Source organism: Etheostoma spectabile, chromosome 1, assembly GCF_008692095.1.
Source record: "Etheostoma spectabile isolate EspeVRDwgs_2016 chromosome 1, UIUC_Espe_1.0, whole genome shotgun sequence".
Classification (NCBI taxonomy): domain Eukaryota; kingdom Metazoa; phylum Chordata; class Actinopteri; order Perciformes; family Percidae; genus Etheostoma; species Etheostoma spectabile.
Genome location: NC_045733.1, coordinates 20,757,831 through 20,779,581, shown reverse-complemented (window position 1 = coordinate 20,779,581; position 21,751 = coordinate 20,757,831). Strand labels below are relative to the sequence as shown.

General features: G+C 41.4%; 1 protein-coding gene across 2 annotated transcripts in view; it reads left to right on the top strand.

Moving 5' to 3' along the window:
* itfg1 (integrin alpha FG-GAP repeat containing 1) overlaps nucleotides 1-21,751 on the top strand; it is a 143,446-nt gene that overhangs the window by 97,893 nt on the left and 23,802 nt on the right. For both annotated transcript variants that reach the window (XR_004332841.1, XM_032521774.1), the window contains exons 13-14: nucleotides 12,563-12,606; nucleotides 15,519-15,597. Coding sequence is in view for 1 of the 2 variants with exons in the window: in XM_032521774.1 (XP_032377665.1) it covers nucleotides 12,563-12,606; nucleotides 15,519-15,597 (123 nt within the window). In the remaining variant the exon portion in view is untranslated. The remainder of the gene's footprint in view (nucleotides 1-12,562; nucleotides 12,607-15,518; nucleotides 15,598-21,751) is intronic.

The window sequence follows — 21,751 nt, the reverse complement described above, 5'->3', positions numbered from 1 at the left end:
TACAGGGTTTTTGAGTACAGCTGCAGACCAACTGAAGGTTCACAGCTACGATGCTATTCTGTGAAAAGAAAAAGTAAAAGAAAAAATATATATACATAGAAAAAGAGAAAGAGAAAGCATATCATGGCTGTGACCAATTTTTGGGGATTCTCCTTTAAGTAAGGTTCTTCTCAAAATGGTTTGTTGCTATTTAATGTACAATTGCAGTTCAGCTGTTGCCACTGATCATGTTTTTTTGTCAAATACTGCAAAATATTGCAAACTTTGCATGGACTCAGGTTTGCCGTAGGCTGAAAATCAACAACATTAAGCTATGAGCTGAGGAAAAAAAGACTGCTAGCTGAGTCTAATTTATACAGCATAAAGACTGCAGCGCTGCAGCGCTATGTTGTCCATCACAGCTGAGAACGGAGAATTGTCTGAGTCGAGTTATAGCCGAGCAGTCTGATACGTGTGGAGATCAGTAGAGATCTGTACAGTTACACTGTAGCAGGCTGGTGTCGTTTTCAGGCAATTTAATGAAGGTGGCGGCCATGCGTAACGCCACTGCACTCTTCGCTTCAAGTCTTATTATCATCACGTCTATTCAGACTTGGTGTCAGTTTGAATTGAGTCTTTGAATATTGGCTAGGTTTTCTACTGGTCGATTTTGGACCCATCATTGGAGAGACGTATACAAATGAATAGGATTGGATTTCCAAGGAACACTGTAAGGACATGCATGAGGCTATTAAGTCTTACACAAAGCAAAATGGTTCCACTTTAAGCTGTAAGAGACAATAAAGCACAAAGTGGTTGCAGGGTGGACAGATGGATGGATGATTACTGCCGAGGAGGGAGGAGACGGGTGAAATCATAAACTCCAAAATTAGAAAGACAAAATGATGGAGGGGCGGCGATGGGGGAGGAAAGTAGGAGGTATCTCTGCATGGGCATCTTTGTGTGTGTGTTGTGTGTGTGTGTGTGTGTGTGTGTGTGTGGTGTGTGTGTGTGTGTGTGTGTGGTGTGTGTGTGTGGTGTGTGTGTGTGTGTGTGTTGTGTGTGTGTGGAGATGGAGAGTGACAGGCAGAACTGTATGAGTTGATTAGTTTCCTGCTTATTAGGATGCAGATTAGCTGCATTGAGAAACATCTGGGAGCTCATCTACTCCCTTCTCCTCTCTCCACTCCTCACCTCCCCTTTCATCTCTTCTTCTCCTCCTCGGCCAAATCCTGCTCTCTTCTTTCCGCGTTACCTACTCTCCTTGCTTCTCCCATGTTTTCTCATCCTTGCCTCTTTTATTTCTAACCCTCTCCAGCTTCTGTTTTTATCTTACTCTCACCTCTTCCTCTGCCCTTAACCCTGCCTTCACTCCTTGTTTCTCTTTGAAAAATGTCTTGTTTCCTGTCCTCATGCTTCCTCTCCGCCTCTCTCAGTCTGTCAGTCAGAGCTGTCTTTTATTCCCTCGTTTCATTTCATTCAGTTGACAACGGGTAGATTTACATGAAGTCGTTCAGTGTGGCTCTGTCGTCCGGAGGAGGATTTGACTGGAGGCTGTATGTTCACATTGGTGTGAATACTTATTCAGTGTCTGCTGCAACACACAAAGACAGCTGAGTGGGAGCGCCTGCTCCCGTGTTTGTCAAAATAGCATTCTGCACCAGCTAACGTTGACAGTTGAAGTCATAATGGCTCTGCCTGCAAATATGACAACAGGCAAGCTACACAGCGCATTTTACTACATATCACATCCATTTTATCCATTAACTACAGGGAGGTTCCTTGATCTTTTAACATCCAGAACTCAGAGAGTGAAGGTAAATAGATGCATGTCGGGGGAATTGATATCATCCACTGGGTCTCCCCAGGGCTACGCCCTTTCCCCTCTCGTCTGTTTTCTTTATATCGATGACAGCCACAGTCAGCACAAAAACAGTACAAACAGACTCTGTAAGCCTCCTGAAAATGACAGCAAACAGCCATGACTCTGTAGTTGATGTGCAGTCCTTCAATTAAATGTCCATAAAATGAAGGACATGTGATTTGATTTTGGACACAAACGGACTAATATCAACCAAAAGACCATCATCAAGTGACAGACTTTAGACTGTTGAAAAATATATTGGCACCATAGTCTTGCTTTTAACTATTCCGCTCCTGACGGATGGTACTCTGGTACTTTATGCAAAAAAAAGCCCAGCGACGTCACTACTGCCTGAGGACACTGTCGACAAGTCCCTTATACATTCTGTTCTACAGATCTTATATTGAGTCTGTCCTGACCTTCTCTCTTTTTTCTGCTGGGCCAGTGACCTTAACATCAAGTTCATCAAGTTGTTTCTCATGCAATTTTATGTGACAAAAACATTGATTGATATTGCTTTCAGTGTAAATAAGGTGGGAAATTGACCACCTATATTACCAACAGGGAGACCACTGAGTCTTCTGTCTTTTGAGTCTTGGATAACTTTATTTCAGATTGTGCTCTTCCTCTGCAAGTTTTTAATTCACATTTGATCATATAACAACAAAAAGGAGGCACTGCTGTATTTTTGATGTAATGTATTGCCAACAAAAAAACTGTTTAGATGAAGAGAACATGTTCTCTCTAGACAGTTTGCTACTGAGAGGATGTTAAACTTTATTGTAATTGATAAGGTTAATTAACGTGGTGGTCACATTGCATTTGCAGTGTTCATCCTGTTCATCCTAGTGAAATCCTGTGGAAGCTGCTGCCAGCTGTTCAGGGACAGTGAGCACATAACAACGCTATAATGATGTTACCCAAAGTTAGCATTGAGCAGGGGGGCTCCCTCTAGGATTTGAATCCCCACAGCGGTGCAGTGCCTTGTCTTACTTAAACTTCAACCAGATAAAGACAATACTGTGTTGCATGCATATGGGTGTGTGTGTGTGTGTTGTTGTGTGGTGTGTGTGTGTGTGTGTGTGTGTGTGTGTGTTTGTGTGTGTGTTGTGTGTGTGTGTGTGTGTGTGTGTGTGTGTGTGAGCAGCCCTGCAGTCAGCATAAAGCAGCCTGAGGACAACGAGAAGTGATGAGCATCTCAGAGCAAATGCCGCTCAGCTGTCAGATTGCTGTGGTGGCGTGTACAGCGTGATTCCACTTGGCTCTCGTTGACTCGCACTTGTAGCCACTAGCGCTGACACGGCATGTTATGTTCCCCCCGTCAAGGTCTGTTTATTGCATTTTGCTCTTTATGTATGTATGTGTGTGTGTGTGTGTTTTTAGGTCTGTTGTGCATACGTGACGTCAGCTGACCCATTATCTCAGGACTGTGTTGTGACGTGTGCATGTCCTTACCATGGCTTCCTGGAGTTTCTTTTTATAGAGTACAATTGTGGACGCAATAAAAGGTGAAGCTCCAAGTAGGCTGTCAAATCAGGTCAGCTTTATTTATATAGCACATTTCATACAATGTAAGCTCAATGTGCTTTACACAAAACAATTATGAACAAAATAAAATAGTAAGACGTGAGCACGTGTTTAAGTACATCTTGAAATATTAGTCATCCCTTGCTCACCCACTCAAAAACTCAAAAAGAAAGAGAGCGCAGGAGAAAGGGGGAGGGACAGAGGGAAAGTGACAGACAGAGATATGGAAGCTAGCTACCCATAGGACTGAGAGAACACGTAGCTATGTTGGTAAAGCTTACATCATCATAAAGAGTTTGTTCCAGAGATTGGGCTCATAAGGACTGAACGCACCTTCAGATGGATTACTGATTATGTGTACAGTTAGGAGACCAGTGTCTGATGATCTAGGAGTTCTGGAGTGTTTGTAACCATGGGACCAGGTCAGCGATACAGTTCATATGATTTCAAAAACAGTGGGCGATATTTTGAAATCCATTCTGTATTTTATCAAAAGCCAGTTAAGTGATCTAAGTATAGAAGGAACATATTTGGTTTTTCTTATCCATGCAAGTTCTCTAGCTGCAGATAAAGGCAAAACTCTGTCATACACCAGACATATGTCAAATGGTGTACAGAGGAATTACATGAAATAATAATCATAACTTTTTAAGGAGAATTACTTAAGTTTAGTTACAGAAAATTAATTTCCCTTGAAATTAACTCTCTTTACTGTAAGAACCCTATTGCTGTGTGTGTGTGTGGTGTGTGTGTGTGTGTGTGTGTGTGTGTGTGTGTTGTGTGTGTGTGTGTGTTGTGTGTGGTGTGTTGTGTGTGGTGGGGTGGTGTGTTGTAAAAACTATATATTTAATATATACATAAGGAAAAAAGGGTTGTACTTAGTGTCTTCATTAATCATAGGTGTGTTTTGAGCATAACATGCAGTCAACCAATCAGAGGTCCTCTGCCATTCCCTTTAACAGCCTGGCCCGTTTGGACCTTGGAGCATTGCTGTTGTGATGGTGGATTTGCACCATTATATTTGTAGTTGTAATCTTTTGCATGTGTGTGTGCTACTGTGCTTCCCTGCGTGTGTAACAAGCGTGGTGGCGTGATCACTTTGTGCTGCCGCAAGATAGCAATACGTTGAGAATGCACCTGAACGCACATTAACAACGGGACATTTACAACCGCGTGGGTCTTGGACTAGCAAAGACACTTGCGTGGGACTTTGCGCTGCGCCGGGTGTAAGATAGAACCTTTAATGTTCAATGTTTGGAGCAAGCATAAGACAAACTTGAAAAAAGTGTTTGTTCAGACTTGTGTAAGAATTGTTTGCTGCTGCATGTTTTTAATTTCCAACTAAAAAGGTCAGGGTGTTCGTATTTAAGGAAATGGTGCCGTGTGCAAATTGAAAATACATTTAGTGCTAGAATCAATTAATTATATTATTATAAGACCAGATAATGATGAGAGAAAGCTGAGCAAAACTGTTGATTTCCTACCCTCCCGATTTAAAAAAAAAATGAGTTAGTATTTTCAATTTGTCTTCATATACTTAACAGCACAACCCAGATACTAGAAGCACAAGGCTTATTCTGGTGTTCTGCAAGATTTTAAGCTTTTGCTTTATGATCATTAGAAAGTCAAATGAAATTAGTGCATGTGAATGATTGCTTAAAATAACTGCTAGCAACTCATTAGCATTTGATGTCAACATCTTAGCCATAAACAACCTCAAATTTCAGTAAATGCATTCATTCAAACCTAGCTGGCTCTTAAAAAAGAGGGTTGGGGGACAGGGGATGTTCAGGAGGAGATGAAAGATCAACAGAAGTGTCACATAAAAGTGGTCCACTTCACCTGAAAGCTGGGGATGAATAAATTGGGCTCATTGAATCCACAAGAGTCTCCGCTTTCCAGTCATATCTAATTTATGCAATTCCAAGACTGTTTAGGAACCCCAGAAATGATGAAGAAATGATTTTAAAAAAACGCCTGAAAAAACACATTTATATTGGATGAGAAAAACTGCATGGGATTAGCAGCACATGGGCAGGTCTGTAGAGGGGAGACTAGTGAGTACCCATAGAAACCACTTTCATTCAGATATCTTGAGCTGAGAGGTCACGGGACCTCGTTTAAAAATGGCAGTTTATGCCCTCAACAAAATTCAGCCTAACTTTAGAGTATTGCTAGCCCCCTTTCTGACCAGCTAGTATGTCAAGGTTGGATTCCGTAGATTGTCTTCTTTCATATGAGACCAATATCTTCACTAGAAGAGCGGAGACCACTACAGTCTCTGAAAGATTATAAGAAATATCAAGTCTATTTCTTTGCATTTAATATATCATCATCTATTCCAGGAGTCTGGGACACACATGAGATTTAAAAAGCAGATGTATAAGGTACTCTTTTTTTCCCCACAATCCTTAAACTTGTATACAACATGCGTGACATTGAATAGCAGTAATAAGACTAAAGCACACTACACCAATGGGTAAGTTCTTAGTGGTGAGAAATAACCTGATTTCTAGTTTCCCAGACCACCAACTGGCAGCACAGATTAAGAGCACAGAGGCAATAATGGCAGACTTCTGTACATCACCACCAGCCATCAGTGTGCCTTCTATGTTTATATATTTATATATAATATATTAGATATAATATATATATATATATATATATAATATTATATTACTATATTATTTTTGAATTATAATTCACACTTCATTATTGTATCATTAAAACACAATTTCAGAAGGTACTGTACATGAAGGTGAATGTTAAATCTGAATTATGGTAGCCGTCACTGAAACCAGTGAGTTTAGTTTCACCTGTTGACATATGATCATAGGAATCTGACTTTGGCTTAGCATTAAATTCAATTTTTCTTCCTCACTGGGTTCCTTGGCAAAAGCATCCGACCTGTTATTAAAATCCAGAGCTCCGGCCACATTTCATTTAATTGCAACAGAACAAGATGGTGAGACGTCACAGTAACATCTTGGATGTTAGTTTTTTATTTGAGTGTTCTCCCTCACAATTTGTGACTGGCTGCATTAGAATAAATTAGCAGCTAATTGGGATGCACAAGTTGAGCAAATCTTGCACGGGCTAGTGAATCACTTCTTTGGGGATGTTAGTTTCTTAGCAGGAGACCATCACTCTTTCTGTGTGTTTAGCAGTGTTTTAAGAAGCACACAGCTGGATTCTCCTGGCAACTGGCCCAATGTGTCCATTTTAAATTCTGTGCATTTACGCAACAAACATCCAAAAATCCTGATATACTGTGTGTGGTGTGTGTGTGTGTGGTGTGTGTGTGTGTGTGTGTGTGTGTGTGTGTGTGTGTGTGTGTGTAATTTGTCATTTTATTATTTAAAAGATCAAAGCCTACAATAATGCCAGTGGAATCCTGTCCGAGGGCACAGAAGTGTCCAGAAACAGTCTGCTGTAGTTATACTGCTCATCAACTCTGAGCAAACACCACATCAACACATCACAGGCTTTGGACCAGAGTCATCTTTGAAGGACACAGATGATCAATTCATTTTAGGGGTTGGATTATTCATTGTTAGTTTGAATTTCATGGTGTTCGGGGTCAGGCTGCAGGCATCACTGTCACTCACACTGTAAATCAATAACGCAGAGGGATTAGCCATTTGTTTGAAGTCGGTTTCATTTGGTTTCATTTGGGATTATAGGGACAGAGAACATAGGACATAAGACACAAGACTGTAACAGGACTCAAAGCCTAGGCACTATTGTCTCACAGCCCTTATCCCAAATTTAGAATCTCATCCCTTAAGAGTCCGGTTTAGTGTACTACATTTTATTCTCACACATTAAAGAATAGATTTCTCTCTTTGTGCTTGTGTGATTAACAGGTAAAAAAAATGCTCTTCTCAGAGTCTCTTTCAGAGTCTCTGCATCTCTGTTGGATATGGCACAAACTGTAAACTGTGCCATTGTTAGTGTTAATCTGACAGCACTTTTAAAACTGAATCCTGATTAAAACTGATGCGAAACGTATTCTCAAATTACCAAACACCTCATGCGGAAAAAAGTAAGATGTCGGTGCATAAAGGGACCAAGAGGAACAAACAATGTCTCGCAGCATGAATGCAAATATACTATTTGACAGCAATTGGTTGTCAGGGTAATCTGTTCTACTGGGAAACGAGTGAGATGAGTGTTTACTGTCAATTATATGGACACGTTTGAGAAGAGGGAATGTGCCCGGCGATCTGCGTTTAGGTGATGGAAAAAGAAAAACTTCAGACTTTAGTGGCATTTTAATTTCCTATGTAGATGCAATGAAGCTAAAGCAGACTTGGCACCCCATGGAAATAACACTGTCAGCACTCCATAGTCTCGCCGTGTCAAACTTTCTCTCTCCTTTTCATTTTCCTGCCAAATGTTAAACACCCTATAAAGTCTAAGTAAGAAACAAAAAGGGGGCACTTTAAGAGGTCTTCACACATCCACTTGAAAACTCTTGAATGTAAGGTATGTGTGGCAGTGGAAAAAAATATATGAATTTCAATCAGTGAGAGGGGACACACATTCTCCATTAGAAACGTTGGCATGAATCCACCGAAAGAGAAATAGTGAGAAAAATATAGACATAAACGGCATGAATGCAGATGTCCTCCACGACTCCGGGCACGCCGTCGCTCCAGGAAGTAGATGAGTCTGTGTCGTGAGTGTGTGTAGGCAAGTCTGTTACTATAGTCACGAGAGAGAGAAAACTCAAATGTAGTGTTTCTTCTGTTAGACTGCGTTGTCCTCCATACTTCAATCTTTGGTTGACATGTAACAAGCACATAACAGCTCCTCCATGGCCAAGACAAGATCCCTGGAGTAGCTCGCACATATCATGTGGGGAACAGATATCTTGTCTCTTGCCAGTACAGCAGTCTCTCTATCTCTCCAACATACACGCCCACACTACAGCACAGCCTATACAGCCTCTGTGCAGCTGAGCTAGCCTATTTACTCGTGTAATATTAAGACTGATGGCAGCTCTTTTGCAAGACAAATCTAATCAAGTGGAGGATGACCTGGTCTGTGTACCCTGTGTGGTTCCGTATGTGTTTTCATCATTGTGACAATGAGCCGGCCAGTCAGCAGTGTTTCTTGAACAAGGCCGGTCTTCCTTTAAGCAAAATAGCGTTCTCAAAAGCATCAAAAAGTAAATGCAAAGTAAAGGCAGTTGTCCAGGCCTCCAGAAGTTTCAGGACGCCTGTTTTAAATTAGAGACAAGGGCTTCAATTTACTACTGGTTAAAAATAGTTATATCTTAAAGTGGACACTAAAACCATTACGATCTAAGATTCATAAGCATTGAGCTTGTTCAGTATACACCCCAGGGATTCTGGCAGCAGCCTTGAAATTAGCATAAGAAATGTCCCCGGCCGTGACTCTGACTTTACTTTGTGGAGTGATGGCGGAGGAAAAAAGCTGCCTGGAGAACCCGTTGTTAAAACGATAGAGAGTACTGCTGCTCTGTCTCTCTCTCTCTCTCTCTCTCTCTTCTCTCTCTCTCTCTCTCTCTCTTCTCTCTCGTACTCTCTCTCTCTCTCTCTCCCCCTCTCCCTCTCCCTCTCTTGGCTGAGACACACACGCGTCCGCCACGTGCAGTTCACTGTTCTTTTTCTCTGTTAAAATGAGTTGGGAAGTGGACAGCAAAAGTTAACTTTACTTGTAGTTATATTAAACAAAGAGAAATGGTTCTATAATTGTCATAAATCGATACTAGAGTAACCTACTTCCTTGTTTAGTGCTGCAATTAATAAAATGCAGAGGAGAGAATAGCATTTGTCTTCACAAAAAATCATCTGTTGAGTGTTTGATGGTAACATAATCACTGTGAATCAATAGTAAAATAAGACTGTCTACTGTACCAATTCAAGTACAAACGAGTTGGTCTCAACTAATGCCAGAAAAGGCCTAGTTTGGTTCTCTGAGTGAAGAGACTCTCTCCATCGTACATATGGAATAAGTAACAGTGTAACTGTTAGTTACACAGGAGAGAAGCCAGTCATTTGAGTTTATGGCAAAACCTTTCAGTGCTCGGTTTTCATTTTGTGACTTTTGATAGAATAAAGGATTATTTTTCCAGTGTTGTTTTATGATTGAAGTTTCCTGTAAAATAGTGGTAAAATCTTGTCTCGTCGTGTGAGCTGGGTGTCTCGTCACATTTAGCTTTGTTCATCTCCACTTCTAGGACACGAGAATAGCCAGGAACAGCCTTGGGCCTTGGCCACTAACTGCAGTCATTTTATACAAAGTAATAGTTGAAGTTTGTACGGTCTCATTATGTGATAAGTGATCTGTGGTCACTGCAGGCCTGTTTTGATATCCTTGACAGTTTTCTGGAATACCTATGTGATTACTGAACATGCTTTGTGAAGCAAAGTTAGATGACAAGACCAAAAGCCCCCAGAACAAAAATGAAAGTGTTTGTTCCCTGATGAACCTGCTTATCAAGGATGTTAAGTAGCAGCTTATACACAGTGTGGTCAGTAAGGGTCAAGGAACAAATGTTTGTCTTTGATGGGAGCTCCATCTGAATTCTATCTCAGGCATTAAATTAATAAGCCTGTGAACTTCAAAGCAGCTAGTTTGCCCTTGCCACATATACGCCATTTCTTATTGAATTCAAGCTTTAAAAGAAAGAAAACCTCTTGTTTATTCACAGAAGGTGATAGCAGAAGGCAGGGACGGACTGGAATTGAAAAATGACCCTGGTCAGACCCTTCGTACATAACTATGGTTCTCATTCACCAAACCTTCTTAAGAACAGATTGGTTCTTAAACCCAGCTTACGTGGTTTTCACGAAGATTCTGGCATTTTTTCTTATCTGGGAGTTGTTCTTAGGGAAAGACAAAATGTAAAACACTCAGCAGCGCTCTTACGCACAATTGAGAGCTGACATGTTTGCGCAAAAAAGTTTTTGTCAGTTAAAATTGAATATTTCTCTTCTTTATAAAATTGTAAATAATTATTCTATTATATATAATTATCTAAATACACACTACACTTCTGCTAATTTGTAAAGCACTTTATATGCCAATTTGTATGAATTGTGCTAGGTCTTCATAATTTCTGAGCCCTTCTCCGGATGTGGCGTTCATTGCATGAGTAACTTCATTCCATACATCGGTGTTATTTGCTGCTTAGTATCCACTGCTGGTGCTACTAAATATGATGTCTTGTTTTTTGCGGCGTCTTGCAGCAGTGCCTTCACTTCAGAGTTACCTAAGTTTTTCTTTCTTTTGGAGTTGAGGCCTCTACGTCGAACAGTTCTGCTGTTTAAGAACATAAATCAAATGTAGACTTTTCTTAGGAACTTTCTTAAGAACAAATTAAAGAAGAAATGCGGAAGATATTGGTGATTAGGCCCAATGGGTTCAACATTTCGAAGGTTTGCTCTAGCACATCAACCTTTTTCCCAAAGTACTTGACATATTTACTTGTTGACCTGATGATCAGACAACATGGAAAGTTATCTCAGTTCATCCTCAGGGACACCAAGTTTCATGGTAATCCACCAAAAATAGAAGGAAAAGTCCGGTGATTTTATGGCAGTTCATCCAGTAGACTAGACTGACGTTGAGGGCCGACCAATGGACGGGCAGACTTTGCCATGCTAAGTCCTTAAAATAACCGAACTACATTTCCAGTATTCAGGAAGAAAAGGGGCATCATTTTGATCCAACATTTATTTGATTAATTTATACTAATCTAGTTTTATTTACCTATTGTGAAATTAGAAAGCTCATAGTGAAACTGGAGGTAAAAAGTTCTAGATGTGCACAACATAAAGAAAATTGAGGATGTGTGTAATGTGAATGGCTCCCATTGCTTCACAAGGTGTGCACGTAGAAAGACAAGTAGAATGGGGAAAAAATAAAAACAATGTGGGTTGTGTACTGGCACAAGCATCTCACACAGATGTTGTGAATTGACACATTTGTTGACATAGAAGTATATTAGTTTGTGTTAGACAACACTCCAGGAGTTTGTTTTATAAAGCACTCATGATGTGGATTGGCTTCACTGTATTTACGCCTTTCCTAGAGTTACCAGTCGTTAATGCTTAATGGTGTGCTGCTGCATAGTTCTATAAATATTCTATAAAGTGTAGAAGAATGAATAAATGATGCGGATGAGTGAATGTGGAAGTGTGGAGAGAACAATTAGGGAACTATGTACAATAAATGGACTCTATGTAACAGGGGACATTCCACAGTTTGTTATGAATGTCAGAGTGGTATCAGGGTCACCTGGCACCTGTCAGCCCATTGGAAAGAGCTGGCGCATGAGTGGAAATCCTTCACAAAATAATTACAGCACTCACTTTTGTTCAAATGGGTGTACAGTGTGTACTATGTGTACAGTTAATGTTTGTGATTAACATGTTTGTGGCAAATTAGTGCACAACAGTCCAATACCGAGGCTTCATCCACCCACTGCCTGTGTGATTGAGACAGGGACGCCGCCATGTTCCCTGTGAGGAGGTGCATTGGGTTTGGCTGCTGTTCAGTACAGCAGTGGGTGCCGACCTTATTAACAGGCTATTGGACTTCAGCGTGACTCCATCAGGCTAATCAAGGCAACCTAGACCCGGGACCCTATTAGTATGCTAATAAAGTCACTTCTCTAATAACTGATTAGCAATTCAGCAGATTTTGTCCCCGCTCCGCTTGTACACACAATTAAGTGAAATGCTCTCTTAGCGCTCACATATACACGCACTTACAGTGTTAATAGCATGCACATTTATTTTTTTATGTTTCTCATTGTCGGCAATTTATTTCTAACGCTCCCTCCCTCCATCCTTTCTTTTGTTGTTTGTCTTGTCCACATTCACTTAGCACACAGAACAGATATTTCAATTGTCTGAAATATAATGTAAGCTGAATATAATGTGAATGAGAGGAACGCTTAAGCACAGTTAATATTAATGTCTTTGACTGTCAGCTACAGTGGAGCTTAAGGCATTGTGTAAGAGAACTGTATTTCTCTGTTTGAGTTTGACCTTCTTGATGCTTGAAAAATGTGGATACATGTTGACACCGTGGCCCTTAGGGCCCAGCAACAACACTGTCACTGATTACACTTGTTCCACATCAGCGTGCGTCGGTGTTGAACACGTAACACAAGCTGGGCAACATGTCTTACTCTGGCATCTCTGTCTTCCTCAGTGCTCAGCGGCCTCTGCTCCAATGACTGTCCAGAAGATGTCAAGGTAAGGAATCTGCCTTTTGTCTGTTTTTGTTTTCTAATGACAGCATAAAAAAAGTGAAATGTGTATTCTTATCTGTCTGACCACTGACCAGTCTAACCCAGGCGTGTCCCTCTGGGTGAACTGTCTTGTACCCGGTACACCTATCTTTCCATGCATGCGTCTCTTTCTTCCTCCAGAGTCTGTACTCTGGGAGATGGGCTGGAATATCATGAATGCTGGCCAAACTTCATGTCTATAGGGAGAATCAAATTTATATTCAGGAAATTATGGAATGGGATTTGAATTGGTGATGTGTTTTGAGCTCTAAGGCAGTATAAGCTCCTCTTTTATGTGTAAAGTGGCTAGCCTGAACGATTTGACCCAAAAAATTGAAAGCACAAAGATACATGAGGTTTGTTTTCTATGATAAAATACCATGTGATTTCCACCTATCCGTACCCCGCCCCCATTCTTTTTTTCATCATTGAGACAAGTATCAGACCATCAAACAATACTAGTCCGTAGCTTTTGCTTACTGTACTGTATCTCCTGCCCTCCCTTGTGGTTGGCATTGTCCAATAAAATATCAGTGTAAGATGTTTTAATACAAGGGCAAATAAATGCCAGGTGTGGCCGCTTTCCAACTCATGTCCTCTGTAAATATATTTTGGGGTTTGTTGTTGTTCAGGGACACTTTGACAGTAATGGTGTCTGTGGAGACTGGGTATGTACTCATGATTTTATAATAACAGGTATCCGTTTGTTGTTTACCATCTGCTCACATTCTCCAGTTTATGAGGTATCCAAGGCTTCATGTCTGCATGACGAGGCCAGGCGGTGCTCATCAGTTTGATACATACAAACTTTTACAAGATTAACTTCAGTCTTTCAAAGTGCTCTCAGGTCGGCCTTAAGCTTCATAGTGACTCTAGAATGTGTTTCATTAACAAAAGCTTGGGCAAGAAAACGGCATAAATACATAAAGATACCGCAATGTACAAACTCAGAATAATAAAATGCAAAAAAAAAAAAAAAAACAGAGGTAACAACAAATGTTGACCTTTTGTATTACTCGCTTAAAAAACATTGTCTAATATCAAATCAGCACATTGACTGCTGTTGAAATGGTGATCCGACAAAACAAATCCATCAACTTGCCAGTTCTTCAGAATGCAAACAGCTTTGCATAAGTTGTTGGTGGGGATGTGTTGCTTCAAATTCTGGTGAGAAGAGCCAATCCAGTCCAATGGCCAGATTTATTTATTTTACAGTTTGAAGGCTTAACAGATGCCACGACACTTCACAGCAGTACATATGTGAGGGAAGCCGTATAACCCACAGCAGCAATCATTTTAACCTCAAGGTAAACAGTAGAAATAGACCTCTGTCTCTCTGCAAAGTAATCTTCCAACAATGTGGCCTTGCACACTCTGCTTTGCCAGATGACACTGCTTTGCTTCAAGAATCCCGGTCCCATGCATGGGACACGGTCATCAGACATCGCCATGCTTTTTACTGTTAGAAAAGACTACACTGCAGTTCATATATTTCACAGATAAACCTGAGAATTACACTGAACTACAGCCAATAATTACCAGTTTACTATTTGTATCCCTCTATCTCCATCTGTCTGCCCATGTGCATTCTCCCTCTCTCTTGATCTCCCTCTCTCTTTCATCTTTGGTGTCTTGGAATGAATCCATTCCTGGTAGCAACGTAAGTCCACCAAAGCTGTACGGCCTCTGGCCCGAGTCCAGCCACAGTTGGTCATAACGGAGAGCCGGCTGACGTAAATCCACACACACACAGATAGACCCATGACACACGACCCAGTCCTTGTGTCAGGCTGAAGGGTTTATAAGGCGTTGCATGGACAACATACCATAAGCTCTTAAATTAAAATGCATGTTAGAAGTTAAATGTAGCCACCAATTTATAGAGCGGTTGGCCTGAAGCTACTTTTATGTATTCAAAAGAGCCAATGTCAGATGACGATGTGTAGGTGGACAGAGACATCTGACAGAAATACAGCAGCCAATAGCGTTTCCTCAAATAACCTTTCACCAATGGAAAGCCCTTTGCAAAACACATTAGCTTTGACATCAACAAGAGGCTGCTGGTACTGGAGTTGTTTTGGTTTTCTGTCTGTCTAGTCTTCCACCGGCTTGTTGTCTAACTGAAAGGTATGATGAATGCTGTAGACGAGTGGAGCTTTCGGCTGTTTCTACTCCTCTCCTCTCCCATCCATCACCCCCTCTATCTTTTCATTTCACACCCCCACTCCTCTTCTTCTTAGTCACACCTCTCTTCCTCTTCGTCTTTCTATGAGCCCACTGATCTGCTCCTCTTTGGCTTTCTCATCTCTCTCTCTCTCTTTTTGACCTCATTTCTATTCCTACCTCGCCCGACCGCTGAGTGTCACGGCACAAAGGGCCAAGTCTCTCTAGCAGTGTGTATGTCCAACAAGCTTGTGGGTAGCTGATGTAAAGCTAAGGATGGCTTGACAGATCTCTTCTTTAGTTGTCATCCTTTCCTAATGAAGAGATAAGACAAACCCCTCTGTATACATGCAGCCGTCGCTCATTCACGCTCAGTCAGATTCAGCCAGCTAGGTCGGACGTTTGCCAAGTCACCTCGTGGAAATAAATCAACAACAAAGACTGGTCAGGTTCACTGTGGTGACAGCGTGCCTGTCTGTCCCTCCCTGGCCTCTTTCACCCTACAGACATACAGCCAATGCTTCTGCCTGGCTGTCAGTCAAAGCACTTTGTAAACTTTGGTTTTAAAGGTGCTATATTAATAAAGGTGTTGTTGTTATTGCTATTATTATTAGTATTATATTATTATTATTATTATCATTATTAAAAGACACTTGTAAAATTTTCAAGTCTGTCCATTTTTTTTAATTTGTGTTTGCATGTGTGTTTCTACAGCCTTTCGGTGTTAACCAGCCAGGTCCCTATGTCATGTACACCACAACGGACTCCAACGGCTACCTGAAGAACGCCTCGGGTAAGGACTTTCTTTTTTAAATCTCTTCCAAAGATAGCTTTCCCTTCTTGTGCTAAACTACCCACTTCAGTGATGGAGAATAACCAGAGAAACATGTACATTCACTTCAGATTTATTATTAACTTAACCTCATAACGATGACAGCTGTCCTCAGTCTGGCTGGACACCTTGGAGTTTGTTTTGGAGGATTTTAAGAAAACAGAATGAGAAGAAGAGGGTCATATTGATTGTATTTGCTTGTTTTCTTTTTTTATGAAAGAGAAAATAGCCTCTATGCCTTAAAGACAAAGGCTGAAGCAGAAAGGATAGCTGAAGAAAAGACAGCCGGAGGGGGATTAAATTAGTTTGATAAGGCTGTAATGCTTACTCCATGATGCTTCTGGAGTAATTTAAATAATTGATTATATACCTGTATAAATGCAGGTCTTGAGCACATTTGTATTCTGTACAATGTTGTGATATGTATCCAAATATTTACTTGTTACAGGAAAATGAATACTCAACTGATGCTTGTCTACATTTATTATTAGAAGATTAGTCCAAGTTTTCCAGCAGTATTAATCAAATATTCAGCCTGGAGTTACTGCAGTGGCGCTGTCTTTAGGAAACTGTCTTCTCACAGTTTCTGCAGGACTATCGCAGAAACTGGAGGTCTTATTTACCCCATAACAACATTCAACAAGCTGCAGCTTCCTCTTTTTTGCTTCTCATTAAAGTCTAATTTACATATATTTCTAGAAAGGACCAGTGTCTTTGTTACAATTTGAAGGGACCTGTGGATGTTTTCTTTGGCAGTTCTTGAAGGATGAGGATGATTGTGCATGCACCTGGTTAGGATGGGATGATCAAGAGTGCTGGAAGTGAGTTTCTGTTGCCCATTGATTGTTTTTTCATGAATTTTCAATCTCAAACAGCTCTACTTCATGTAGTCTCAAAGGGCTCCTCCCTTCTGTTCTTGTTAAGCAATCCTGTCAACATCTGGCTGTGTTCTGTACTGGAATACACAAGGTACCACGCTGTCCGTAGGTGGTTTAGGTCATAATTCATAACATAACACATAACTGACTGACTGACTGACTGAATTTTTTCCTTCTTGTCACCTGTAAGCCCTGACTCCAGCTGCATTCATGATTATGTTGTGACCTGTAGGATCACTGGGTCTCCATAGGATGAGACATTTCTGCAATTCTGGAGCTGATGAACACTGCACAACTCTTCTACTTCTGACTGTTAAGGGTAGAAAGAGGCATAGGTAGGGAGAGAGATAGATGCATAGAAAGACAAGACAAGACATTGAGTACAGCAATACTGCTGTGTTGTATTAGCCACAGTTAACCTAGATGATATTAAATTGTGGGAAGGACACAGAGCTGCACGAGGACAAGATGCACTGACAGCCCGGGGTCAGGGATATATATAGTCACACAATGCTATGCGCAGTACAATCCCACTTTGTCAGATTTCCTTGTTTCATTTATTTGTTAGCACAGTTGGAGTATATGTATACAGATCACAGTTGAACCTCATTATTATTTCACAACCATTGGCAACAAAACACTGCTGAAACTAATCTTTCAATGGCTGCGGACCTTTCAGTTAGTCTAAGCCTAAAACACTGAGTAGACAAAAAGTAATAAATGTCTTAAAACATGACAAAACCCACAAATTGATTTTGTCTCTACAGATAAAAATAGGCAGTCAAATGGGAATAAACAGTGGAGAAGGGGGAGTGCTATCACCACCTGCACCCACACCCACTGCAGAGATGATAGAGAGCGATTCAGAATCCCACTGAAAATAGAAGCAGGGCCGGTTTTGAAATCATACTAAAGTGGGATGTTGATTTTCAGTCTCATCTAAAATAATTTATTGAAATGAGATTACCTGAACCAAAAGGCAGTTATTTATGTTCTAACTTTCATTTATCTAACTGCAAAACTGTGGGTGTTATTATGCAGCCTCCAATCTTTTGGGAAAGCTTGAAAAATCATTTTTTGTAACCTGCAGCCACAAGAACAGTAGTGAGGTTGGTGTTCATATTCATCCCAAAGGTGTTGGCTTAGGATGTGGCTTAGGTCAGGGCTCTGTGCAGGCTAGTCAAGTTGGTAGAAAGACTCTATTGCAAAAGAAATATTGCTGTTGCAGTTGCTGTTTAGATTTCCTATTCCATTCCCTACAATTTCTATTTTTGTTACACCAATGTATCAAATGATGATGTGAAAACAAAATGTGAAAGGGGTCGCTCATACTGATGAAGCCATAGATAATTATCACCTAACTCAAACAGACTGTGGAAGTGGAACTCTGCAAACCAAATTACTGGCAATTGGGAGAACCATTTTTTGTCACAAAAATAGGAAGTCTGAGAGGTGGAATGAAGCAGCATGGGGCATACTAGTCTGGCTGATGACCCTATTTAACCGTGAAACCCCCCAATTTTCCCCAGTGCACTTTGGAGCAAGTCATTCATCGTTTCTTATAACTCAACGGTTTCAACAAAGGTATTCTATATTTAATAGAAATGGATGGTCTTGACATTTTGTCAACTCAGCCAGTACAAAAGAAAGGTCTCTCCCACTGTCTCCTGGTTTGTTGTGTTCAGTAAGCATAATACAATTAATTTAACTATAGAATATTGTGGTGTATTACAGTCTGCCCGTCATAACTTCAGCTTATTTTTCCAGTGTGTTTGACTGGGGTGCATGGAAAGAGGAGAAGAGCAAGAGTAGCCAAAGGCTTTGCTGGCACAACTCCCCAGACCCCTCATTTAACAGCAGCAAAGTACTGCCAGGAGTGTGTGTTGTGTGTGTGTGTGTGTGTGTGTGTGTGTGTGTGTGTGTGTGTGTGTGTGTGTGTGTGTGTGTGTGTGTGTGTGTGTGTGTGTGTGTGGTGTGGTTGTGGTGTGTGTGTGTGTGTGTTGTGTGTGTGTGTGTGTGTGTGTGTGTGTGTGTGTGTGTGCGCGTGTGTGTGTGTCGCGCGTGTGTGTGCGCGTGCGTGTGTCGCGCACGCCCTAGTGATTTAAAGTTTATTATTTTTTTATAATTTATTATTATATTATTATTATTTATTCTGTAGCTTGTAGCTCGGGTAGCAGCCAGCGAGGCTGCCAGAGATGAGCAATGATGGGGTGCACACCATACGCACATGCATGCACGCACACACAAAAACACACACACACACAAATCCACGATCTGTCTAGGGCTTGCCACTGGGGCCCAACGATCTTCACTTACCCTTCACCCGCCTGAAATGAGGAGCGAGGAAAGGGGAGATTATAATGTGCTGAGATAGAGACAAGGGCCGAGAAGGCACCGTTTATGAATGGAGTTACTATACTACAAGAGGAGGGAAGGAAGGGAAAGGAGAGGAAGTCAAATACAGAGGGAAATAGCAAGATACATAAGAGAGACACTGCGTGCCTGCATACGTGCATGTGTGTCAGCTTGTGTGCACGTGTGCATACCCTGAATTCTGTCTTTGACCTTGCGTGTATACATGCATGTGTGTATACATGTCTGCATGTACACAGCGGACAGTGGTGTGCCAGGCCCCTTACTAAGCAGGTTGGATGGATGAGCACGGGCTGTGATTCTGACAACACCACACCTCATTATCAAGGAACTCCTGCTGAGACAGGGAGAGAGTCAGAGAGAGAGAGAAAGAGAGAGGTGGGATGGGGGAGATGAATAGTCGAAGTTAGTCATTAACGTTTTTATTCCCTGCTGTTTATCTCTCAATGTGGACACTGAGATGAGCACCGTGTTTCCCTCTGGGTTCCAGGTCACACAGAGTCATGTCTGTCTGTAATTAGATTACAGTCAACAAACAAAAAGACAAGAAAAGCATTGATTTTGTTTTCACCACCTCAGATATAAGATTTGATTTACAGTAAACTATCCAGAAACTATATATATAAGTGACAGCATGAGGGAGGGCAGAGAAAGAGAGAGAGAGAGACAGAAAAGAGTGAATGCTCATAAGGAGGAGAATCATAACAGGCCCAGATCAATGTGGAGCTCTCTGCAGACTGTCCAATTAGGCTAATGAGTTCAGGGTATTGGCAACGGCTCGCTCACATACACACCCAGTGCACACACATATTGTACATGTTTAAACTTTAAAAAAACACATGTTCATCTGCAGCAACTCATTCACAAACATATTCATCATATCGTCTGAACCTTTTAGATATTTAGAAGATCCAAAACAACTTAGATCCAAATTCAAATGGCTTGTCACTCACAGCCATTTGTGTTGTTTTTTTGCTACATCTTGCTGATGCCTGTGTCGTAAAAGCCAGCTTATTATGCTTGACATCATGATGATCCTTGGCCACAGTATACTCCTGTTCTCAGACACCTCAGGATCGCAGTGAGGTGAGTGAGCGTTACCCTATTCTCAACCCATTGTTTTGCACAGTGTTTGGAGGAAAGGTTTAAAACACAGGGAGAATTCCCAATATTGGAGTAGGATAGGAGAGTGGGGTGGATGAGAGGAATGAAAAAGCGCTGAAAGGCAAGAAAATGATAAGGTGCAGAGGACCAAGGTGAGAGCACTGCATAGAGTTGCAGAGAAAAAAAGGAGATTCGTTAAAATGAGGGTGGGACAAAAGAGGAAGAAAGGAGATGGGAGGAGAAGATCCCGGAGAGATCATCACAGAGGAGGGAGAGGAGAAGGAAATATGGGTGAGGAAGGGAAAAAAACGAGGGGATAGTTGACCCTCCACTGAGACATGGAGAATTACTATTGATCGGGCTTAGCATGCTTTGTCTCTTCCCTGTTTTTCACTCCTTTGCCACCCTCCTCTGTCCCGCTTCCCTCATTTTTTTCTTCCTCCACATCCCCCATCCAGCCCTCCTTTAACTTTTTTCTCTTTCTCTTCTCAGCCTGTAACCTCTATTATCTGCAGCCAGTTTATAGATACCATACATTGTCAAGAGACTGTTTAACTTTTTCTGTCAACATTGCTGTCTGCCTGGCTGTCAATCTGTCCATCTCCAAAGATCCTTGGGTTTGAATGTATATGTCTTAATGTACGTGTTATGCACCTTATTAGTTCAAATGTATTTGTAACAGTAAGTGTGTCCGAGGATGCATTACTTCCTCAGTTTGTTTGGTGGATGATGAGTTGATGCAGACAGAGGCAGTGTTTTTTTTTCATTGTAATGACAAAAATTAGAGGGTTTCCTAAGTGTATTCAAAAATCTCTCATGATAAGTTTAACTTCATGAAGCCACCTTTTCACCACATCATGGAAACATACTGTCAACGTTCGATTCCTTCTGCCAGTCTTGCAGTACACAGGTGTCATTTCAAATGACACTGCATTGCATTGAAAAGTCACTTGGTTTTGTTGGTTAGTCTTGTTGGCTTCATTGAGTGGTGAGTCTTGTCTCCATAGTTTCTTACAAAAAAGGTAGTTATTATAAATGCTATTTTTCTAAATGCACAAAGACTAAGGCATCTCTTATATGAGCAGCTCATTATGCTCGAAATGTTCTCTAATGAAATTCACATCATCCGGCAGATCCCGGTGGACCTCCGCTCCTCTGCTCTGCAGGGAGCGCCATGCGCTAGTGCCGCAGGGGGAAAGCCAAACACCGTTCATCTGCACACACTGCCCACACTAAGATGACACAGAGCTGGTTTAAACTTGGAGTTTAAACTTGAAGTATCCCTTTAATTTGTAGAAACCTGCTTTTTCCATTTTGTTTTTCAGTAAGGTCAAAGTAGGGCAATGACAGCTGTTTGTATGGGTCCTGAAGGGGTCTCTTCAGGCGGGGCGGACTGTGTGTGTGTGTGTGTGTGTGTGTGTGTGTGTGTGTGTGTGTGTGTGTGTGGTGTGTGTGTGTGTGTGTGTGTGGTGTGTGTGTGTGTGTGTGTGTGTGTGTGTGTTGGTGTGTGTGTGTGTGTGTGTGTGTGTGTGTGTGTGTGTGCGTGCGCGCGCGCGTATTCTATTCCTCATGGCTCCACCCTCCATCTCTGCAATTTGCTCCTTTTTATCGCCATCAGGGGAGCAAATGGTTTCTATAGCGACAGGCACTAGGAATTTCTCAGAAACATTTTTTTTTTCAGTTTTGAAGCCCTGGGGAGTGAGAGAGAGTGTGTGTGCGTGTGTGCGTGCGTGTGTGTGTGTGCGTGCGCCTGCACTGAA